This window comes from Coregonus clupeaformis, chromosome 28 (assembly GCF_020615455.1).
Source record: "Coregonus clupeaformis isolate EN_2021a chromosome 28, ASM2061545v1, whole genome shotgun sequence".
NCBI classification, from domain to species: Eukaryota; Metazoa; Chordata; class Actinopteri; order Salmoniformes; family Salmonidae; genus Coregonus; species Coregonus clupeaformis.
The window spans coordinates 25,801,440-25,811,444 of record NC_059219.1 but is presented as its reverse complement, the minus strand read 5'-3'; the positions used below and the strand labels follow the sequence as shown (position 1 = coordinate 25,811,444).

The following is a 10,005-nucleotide window of genomic DNA, read 5'->3' as shown; positions in this document are numbered from 1 at the left end:
CTAATGAATCATTCACATGTGGTTGGTGATTCATGTACTGTAGGGTGATTACTGTGCTGTAGGGTTCTAATAATGGACGTTTTATTCTGAATTGTATATGTAGATTTTACTTGTGGATGTTTTGTGTTAAACTCTTGTTTTACTGAATAATTTAAACTAAGATAAATTATACGTGTTAAAGCCGAATGCTACAGTATGTTCAGTGCTGCTGGAGCAAAGGAGGGGATATTCAAATGACCTTTACCCTTACCCAAATGACCTTTACCCTTACCCGAATGACCTTTACCCTTACCCGAAGCAAGTTATACTGCAGAATGAAAATGACCCTGTGAACTTCAGGGAGCGGTTGAATGATCGGACAATATAACTGTTCCTTTCACTTGAGTTCATTTCTTAAAACGTGACCAATCTACCGATCTACACATTACACAATACATTATTTACCATTCATTTATATTGGGCACAAAATAATCTGAAACACAACCAAAACAAACAGGAAATGCATCCAAGTCTGTAGAGTCACATGTTTGATGTAGTCATTGTGTTCTATGGGTATGGGACCAAATACTAAACGTTTTACTACTTTAATACACTTAGAAGTGAATTTGTCCCAATACTTTTGGTCCCCTAAAATGGGGGGGACTACTGTATGTACAGAAAGTGGTGTAATTTCTAAACTGTTCACCAGATGTGGATGAAAATACCTTCAAATTAAAGCTGACAGTCTGCACTTTAACCTCATAGTCATTGTATCATTTCAAATCCAAAGTGCCGGAGTACAGAGTCAAAACAACAACATAATGTGTCTGTCCCAACACTGTTGGGGAGCTCCCTGTACAGCGTTTTGGAATTAAACTCTTCATGCTCACTCACATAAGTAAGCATAACAGAGTGTGATGGAGATGACATCAATGGCTCCCTGTTGAGCGATATGGACCTGAGTGAACTTAGCGAAGTTCGTAAAGTTTGGAAGAACTAGGGCCGGGACGATACCAGTATCGCGATACTTGTTACCATCGTGGCAAGGAAACAAAACACAAAGCGGATTTCACTTCTTTAGGAAAACAGCCCTAATGTTGGAAACAAACATCATCATGTTGTCATCCAGTGTCACATGTATTTATTTTCCAAGCTGTAGCACACAATATGTTACATACAGCAGGTTTTAAAGGACCAAAGAGTTTAGTCTGCTTTGTTTTGTTTTTTTGTTGCTATGAACAAAATACTGCAATACTGGTATCGTCACAGCCTTAGTAAGAAATCACACAAGAATTGCAAACATCTCTGGTATGTGTACAGACTACTGAAAGGCCAGGCAACATGTTTGTGTTGAACTGATCTGGAGCAGAGTTCTGAGGGGGAGATAAAGTAAAGTGGGCCATGGACTAGACTAATGACAGCCTGTGAGAACACTGTCTCCTCCTCCTCCTCCTCCTCCTCCCTCCTCCTCCCCTCCTCCCCTCCTCCACCTCCTCCTCCTCCTCCTCCTCCTCCTCCTCTCTAATAGATCACCACTCGGCCGGTGGAGTTAAACCATTCTACTGAATAAACCATGAGACAGATTTACCCCAATATGTCTTTCAGGCTGCGTGTCTCATATGGCACCCTATTCCCTATGTAGTGCACAACACTACACTACATTTCCATGGGGCTCTAGTCAAAAAGAGTGCACTATATAGGGAATAGGATGACATTTCAGACACACCCTCTGTCTCTTAACATAGTTATTCTGGGCTTGTCATCTGAGTCCCTATAGCTCAGGTCTCTGTCTCCTCTATTTCATCTGAGTCCCTATAGCTCAGGTCTCTGTCTCCTCTACATCATCTGAGTCCCTATAGCTCAGGTCTCTGTCTCCTCTATTTCATCTGAGTCCCTATAGCTCAGGTCTCTGTCTCCTCTACATCATCTGAGTCCCTATAGCTCAGGTTCACAGGAGGTTGGTGGCATCTTAATTGGGGAGGACGGGCTCGTAATGACTGGAGTGGAATAAGTGGAATGGTATCAAATACATCAAACACAAGGTTTCCAGGTGTTTGATGCCATTCCATTACAGCTTACACATGGTCATTTATATTGGGCCTATCAACTGACTACCTAATTATCTCTCAAGTGTCTGTCTCCACTCACCTAAACTAGTGTGTCTGTGTGTGTCTGTGTGTGTCTGTGTGTGTGTGTCTCTCTCTGTGTGTGTGTGTAAAGTAGGACAGGATACAGAACCCAGAAGCCCTTTTAGAATCTCTCTCAGTTCCGGACCTTGATTCTATATTCTGTTTGGCCTCATCGTGCTCCAAACCATCTCCTCCCCAGAGAGCCAAGCTCAACATGGGATGTAAACAACAACTTCAAACAACTCAGTCAGATGCCGGGACCAGCCGGGACCTGCCCCACACACACACTGGGCCACACACACACACACACACTGGGACACACACACACACACACACACTGGGACAAACACACACACACACTGGGACAAACACACACACACACACTGGGACACACACACACACACACACTGGGACACACACACACACACACACACACACACTTTCATTTACCCACACTCACAGACCACTGCACTTGAGTGTACGGTCTCTCTCTCTTGATCAGTTGTGTGCTTCCCTCTAGTGGCCCATGGTGGAAGTACTTCCCACATATCAGGTTTGGTTGGTTTTCATGAAGGTCTACCAGTCCAATAAATACTGTAACCCTAACCATGAATGACACAGTTTCAAACCCAACATAAATACTGTAACTTTAACCACGAATGACACAATTTCAACCCCATCAGTAAACCAACCAATCCCTCTCTCATAAGCTCCACCTACTTGTTCTGAGGCTCCTCTGGATTGGCAGGCTGTTGGCGATAGGCCCGCCCTTGGCTCCTCCCCCGCTGACAGTGCGGATGGTGAAGTTGTACAGTCGTCCCGGGAACATCCCATCCAGGATGCGGCTGGTTGGCTGAAGCGCTGTGATTGACAGGGAATCTCTGGGCGCCCATTGGAGGTCGAAGGTGTCGTAGTCACCAGAGGTGGGACCATCCCAGGTCAGTTCTACAGAGCTGTTACCACCGACGTCTCTGAAAGACACCATGGAGGGAGGCTCTGGGGCTGAGGGGGGAAACACAGACCGATACAGGCTTTACTACAAGCAACACAAAACACAGACCGATACAGGCTTTACTACAAACAACACAAAACACAGACCGATGCAGGCTTTACTACAAGCAACACAAAACACAGACCGATACAGGCTTTACTACAAGCAACACAAAACACAGACCGATACAGGCTTTACTACAAGCAACACAAAACACAGACCGATGCAGGCTTTACTACAAGAAACACAAAACACAGACCGATACAGGCTTTACTACAAGCAACACAAAACACAGACCGATACAGGCTTTACTACAAGCAACACAAAACACAGACCGATACAGGCTTTACTACAAGCAACACAAAACACAGTCCGATACAGGCTTTACTACAAGCAACACAAAACACAGACCGATACAGGCTTTACTACAAGCAACACAAAACACAGACCGATACAGGCTTTACTACAAGCAACACAAAACACAGACCGATACAGGCTTTACTACAAGCAACACAAAACACAGTCCGATACAGGCTTTACTACAAGCAACACAAAACACAGTCCGATACAGGCTTTACTACAAGCAACACAAAACACAGACCGATACAGGCTTTACTACAAGCAACACAAAACACAGACCGATACAGGCTTTACTACAAGCAACACAAAACACAGACCGATGCAGGCTTTACTACAAGCAACACAAAACACAGACCGATACAGGCTTTACTACAAGCAACACAAAACACAGTCCGATGCAGGCTTTACTACAAGCAACACAAAACACAGACCGATGCAGGCTTTACTACAAGCAACACAAAACACAGACTGATGCAGGCTTTACTACAAGCAACACAAAACACAGACCGATGCAGGCTTTACTACAAGCAACACAAAACACAGACCGATACAGGCTTTACTACAAGCAACACAAAACACAGTCCGTTACAGGCTTTACTACAAGCAACACAAAACACAGACCGATACAGGCTTTACTACAAGCAACACAAAACACAGACCGATACAGGCTTTACTACAAGCAACACAAAACACAGACCGATACAGGCTTTACTACAAGCAACACAAAACACAGACCGATACAGGCTTTACTACAAGCAACACAAAACACAGACCGATACAGGCTTTACTACAAGCAACACAAAACACAGACCGATACAGGCTTTACTACAAGCAACACAAAACACAGACCGATACAGGCTTTACTACAAGCAACACAAAACACAGTCCGATACAGGCTTTACTACAAGCAACACAAAACACAGTCCGATACAGGCTTTACTACAAGCAACACAAAACACAGTCCGATACAGGCTTTACTACAAGCAACACAAAACACAGACCGATAAAGGCTTTACTACAAGCAACACAAAACACAGACCGATACAGGCTTTACTACAAGCAACACAAAACACAGACCGATACAGGCTTTACTACAAGCAACACAAAACACAGACCGATGCAGGCTTTACTACAAGCAACACAAAACACAGACCGATACAGGCTTTACTACAAGCAACACAAAACACAGACCGATGCAGGCTTTACTACAAGCAACACAAAACACAGACCGATACAGGCTTTACTACAAGCAACACAAAACACAGACCGATACAGGCTTTACTACAAGCAACACAAAACACAGTCCGATACAGGCTTTACTACAAGCAACACAAAAACACAGACCGATACAGGCTTTACTACAAGCAACACAAAACACAGACCGATACAGGCTTTACTACAAGCAACACAAAACACAGACCGATACAGGCTTTACTACAAGCAACACAAAACACAGTCCGATACAGGCTTTACTACAAGCAACACAAAACACAGTCCGATACAGGCTTTACTACAAGCAACACAAAACACAGACCGATACAGGCTTTACTACAAGCAACACAAAACACAGTCCGATACAGGCTTTACTACAAGCAACACAAAACACAGACCGATACAGGCTTTACTACAAGCAACACAAAACACAGTCCGATACAGGCTTTACTACAAGCAACACAAAACACAGACCGATACAGGCTTTACTACAAGCAACACAAAACACAGACCGATACAGGCTTTACTACAAGCAACACAAAACACAGACCGATACAGGCTTTACTACAAGCAACACAAAACACAGACCGATACAGGCTTTACTACAAGCAACACAAAACACAGACCGATACAGGCTTTACTACAAGCAACACAAAACACAGACCGATACAGACTTTACTACAAGCAACACAAAACACAGACCGATACAGGCTTTACTACAAGCAACACAAAACACAGACCGATACAGGCTTTACTACAAGCAACACAAAACACAGACCGATACAGGCTTTACTACAAGCAACACAAAACACAGACCGATACAGGCTTTACTACAAGCAACACAAAACACAGACCGATACAGGCTTTACTACAAGCAACACAAAACACAGACCGATACAGGCTTTACTACAAGCAACACAAAACACAGACCGATACAGGCTTTACTACAAGCAACACAAAACACAGACCGATACAGGCTTTACTACAAGCAACACAAAACACAGACCGATACAGGCTTTACTACAAGCAACACAAAACACAGACCGATACAGGCTTTACTACAAGCAACACAAAACACAGACCGATACAGGCTTTACTACAAGCAACACAAAACACAGACCGATACAGGCTTTACTACAAGCAACACAAAACACAGACCGATACAGGCTTTACTACAAGCAACACAAAACACAGACCGATACAGGCTTTACTACAAGCAACACAAAACACAGACCGATACAGGCTTTACTACAAGCAACACAAAACACAGACCGATAAAGGCTTTACTACAAGCAACACAAACTGTGATTGATAAAGGGAGAGGAGAACACACAAAATAGTTGAACTTACAGTTTTTTTGAATAAGTTGAACTTATTTTGTGTGTAAATTGTTTCTGTCATGTGAACTCTGGATGCATTGACCCATGGTGTAGAGTATTTTCCAACCAAGGTAGAACAAGTCAGTACAGTTGTTCAAGTGGAATGGACACATGATATAACAGCTATCATCCCTGGCATCAGACATTGATATGAGTTTCAGATAGAGAGAGAGAGGGGTAGTGCACTGACCAGTCCTTCCCTTGGCACACGCAGCATTAGTCAGCTCTCCGCTGTGTGTGACCACCTCAGCCCGGTACAGACGGCCAGGCACCAGTCCCTGGAACAGGTGTTCTCTCTGCTCCATGCCCAGCTCCTGGGCTGCCAGAGCGGTGGTTGAGCCCTCCAGGCCGCTGTAGAGGACCACTTGGTACCTGCTCCACTCCCCTGCCCCAGGCAGCCAGCTGACGGAGAGACGGTCAGTACGCTCACCACCCTGGACGTGGAGGGAGCGCACTGGGGCTGGGACTGGGGGGGGGGATGGTTAAGAGAGAGAACAGGGGTTTGGGGGGATGGTTAAGGGGATGGGGAGAAGAGAGAGAACAGGGGTTTGGGGGGATGGTTAAGGGGATGGGGGAGAAGAGAGAGAACAGGGGTTTGGGGGGATGGTTAAGGGGACGGGGGAGAAGAGAGAGAACAGGGGTTTGGGGGGGGATGGTTAAGGGGATGGGGGAGAAGAGAGAGAACAGGGGTTTGGGGGGATGGTTAAGGGGATGGGGGGAGAAGAGAGAGAACAGGGGTTTGGGGGGATGGTTAAGGGGATGGGGGAGAAGAGAGAGAACAGGGGTTTGGGGGGATGGTTAAGGGGATGGGGGAGAAGAGAGAGAACAGGGGTTTGGGGGGATGGTTAAGGGGATGGGGGGAGAAGAGAGAGAACAGGGGTTTGGGGGGGATGGTTAAGGGGATGGGGGAGAAGAGAGAGAACAGGGGTTTGGGGGGTTAAGGGGATGGGGGGAGAAGAGAGAGAACAGGGGTTTGGGGGGATGGTTAAGGGGATGGGGGAGAAGAGAGAGAACAGGGGTTTGGGGGGGATGGTTAAGGGGATGGGGGGAGAAGAGAGAGAACAGGGGTTTGGGGGGATGGTTAAGGGGACGGGGGAGAAGAGAGAGAACAGGGGGTTTGGGGGGGGGTTAAGGGGATGGGGGAGAAGAGAGAGAACAGGACGATAGAGTTAGTTCATGTTCTATTTTATTATCAAGAGGAAAGGCAGAGATTATGAACAGGACAATGTATCTTGCATTTAGATATCCATCTGGAATTGGATAATGGATATCCAACATCTCATCTAATGAGAGAAGTTCTTCGCAATGTTTTAGTGACTCAAATGTCCGTCAGAGCAATGAAGTTCTAATCTCTCATGGATAGACTACGTGACATAAATGGCATCTGACCAAATGACGTGAGTTTTTAGTTCTGGGTTACCGAGATGGATGAAGTTCAAATTATAGGAAGTGAGCTCAGATGTTAGACAAGGTGCGGTGTAAAAGTCACAGTCATTCACATAGAAAGGCCATTGGGAGAAAAGTCATTTTGACATTCACATTGTTGACAAAACAAAAAGATAACCAAGCAGGTAACTTAATGACATTAAATCACTGATTTCCCCAGACTGTCTCACACCTCAAAGACCATAAGCTGCTTGTATAACATCCATCAACACATTACGTTGATAAATGAGTCACTTCTGCTGAGCCGTATCTTAACATTCACATCAGAGTTTTAACAGTCTCCATCAGGCCCAATTAAGAGCTATCACACATCGTCTCTGCAATAAGAAATAAACAAATACAACCAATTGACTAGTGGCGAGTTTCCACCGAGGATTTACCCCGGTGTTTTACCCAAAAGACTCAGACTTTTCTGTTTCTATCTACACGGACCAGCAGTTCCCGACACCCGTGTCTCACTGGGCCATGGCTCCGGTTGACCTGCTCTCTCTTGGGGCCAAAGCCAGGCCACTGGCACTTTTCAGCTGGTACATAACAATGGCTGACTGTGGACTTTAACACCTTCTTCTCACAAAGCAAACTGTCTTGATGATACAAGAGGTTGTTGATTCTGCTCACCCACCCAAGTCTTTAGTGTCACAATAACGCCAGAGACACATTAACATAAAACACAGGCTCAGTGGAAATGCACCAGTGGCGTTACGGTCATTTGCGTTTAAGAGTGTGATAATGACAGCGGCGCTGTGAAAGAGAGATTGTCATCGACAGACAGAAGCACCACTTCAGATGCAGTGGGTGTCACCCTATCTGTCACTTCTGTTTTTAGAATAACTTTATAAGTTCATCAGAAGTTGTAGCAGACTTTTTGGAAAATTACAGCCTCGGCAATAAGAAATGTACGGCAATTAGCTTTCAACATTCAGTTGGATGAATGTGGTGTTTTTCTGAGGTCGACGTGGAGTCATGAAGAAAATGTGATCCCTAAAATTCCTACGTTCAGAATGAATTTCAGCACCGTACACATACACTATATGATGCATGCCTACGAAATGACTATGTCACATGTCAATCAAAAGAAACAGGTATTGTTTGACACATTATAGATTGAATTGATAATAAAGTCAATAAATATATATTTATATACAATGCTATTTTACAGTGAACAGATTGACAACAGACTTTCAGCACGCTTCTAGGGAAGGACATTCAATAAGCACAGCACTTACACAAATGACTGATGATTGGCTGAGAGAAATTGATGATAAAAAGATTGTGGGGGGCTGTTTTGTTAGACTTCAGTGCTGCTTTTGACATTATCGATCATAGTCTGCTGCTGTAAAAACATACGTGTTATGGCTTTACACCCCCTGCTATCAGTGGTGTAAAGTACTTAAGTAAGAATACTTGAAAGTACTACTTAAGTAGTTTTCTGGGGTATCTGTACTATACTTTACCATTTATATTTTGGACAACTTTTACTTTTACTTCACTACATTCCTAAAGAAAATGATGTACTTTTTACTCCATACATTTTCCCTGACACCCAAAAGTACTTGTTACATTTTGAATGCTTAGCAGGACAGGGATATTGCCTAATTCAAACACTTATAAAGAGAACATCCCTGGTCATCCCTACTGCCCCTGATCTGGCAGACTCACTAAACACATGCTTCGTTTGTAAATGACGTCTGAGTGTTGGAGTATGCCCCTGGCTATCCGTAAATAAAAAAAATAAAAAAAAGATTATGCCGTTGAAATTAAGGAATTTGAAATGATTTATACTTTTAATTTTACTTTTGATACTTAAGTACATTTAAAACCAAATACTTTTAGACTTTTACTCAAGTGGTATTTTACTGGGTGACTTTCACTTTTACTGGAGTCATTTTCTATTAAGGTATCTTTACTTTTACTGAAGTATGACAATTGGGTACTTTTTCCACCACTGCCTGCTATATTGTGGAGAAAGAGTTACCTGTCTAACAGAACACAGAGGGTGTTCTTTAAAGGAAGCCTCTCCAGCCTAATCCAGGTAGAATCAGGAATTACCCAGGGCCCCTTACTTTAAATTTAATCTTTACTAACAACATGCCACTGGCTTTGAGTAAAGGATTTTGTGTTGTAGATATGTGGTAGTAGAGTAGGGGCCTGAGGACACACACCTAATGTGTTGTGAAATCTGTTATGAATGTATTGTAATGTTTTAAAAATGGTAGAACTGCCTTAATTTAGCTGGACCCCAGGAAGAGTAGCTGCTGCCTTGGCAGGAACTAATGGGGATCCATAACAAATACAAATACAAATACACAGTATTCATACACTACTTCTGTATTCCAGTCTGTAGTCAGCGGACCTGGGTGAAATACACGTCAAATCATGTTGAATTTGAGGTGAGCTTGATTTAGCTTGGAGTTTGGGACGGTTTTTGGACTACAAAAGCAAGCGCACCTCAAATATTTGAGCCAGGTGTGTTAGTCAGAGGATTTCAGTGTGTGTCCGTCTCACCTGT

The 10,005-nt window shown here is 43.8% G+C and overlaps 2 protein-coding genes across 2 annotated transcripts in view; one reads left to right on the top strand and one right to left on the bottom strand.

Moving 5' to 3' along the window:
* arhgef39 (Rho guanine nucleotide exchange factor (GEF) 39) overlaps positions 1-1,828 on the top strand; it is a 121,003-nt gene extending 119,175 nt beyond the window's left edge. The window contains exon 8 of the mRNA XM_045208406.1: positions 1,798-1,828. Coding sequence (XP_045064341.1) covers positions 1,798-1,828 — 31 coding nt within the window. The remainder of the gene's footprint in view (positions 1-1,797) is intronic.
* Positions 1,829-2,828: 1,000 nt separating this feature from the next.
* LOC121553465 (receptor-type tyrosine-protein phosphatase beta) overlaps positions 2,829-10,005 on the bottom strand; it is a gene marked incomplete at its 3' end in the record, with an annotated part of 33,894 nt that continues 26,717 nt past the window's right edge. The window contains 3 exon segments of the mRNA XM_045208405.1: positions 2,829-3,110; positions 6,241-6,516; positions 10,002-10,005. The exon segment at positions 10,002-10,005 is cut by the window's right edge and continues 260 nt beyond it. Coding sequence (XP_045064340.1) covers positions 2,829-3,110; positions 6,241-6,516; positions 10,002-10,005 — 562 coding nt within the window.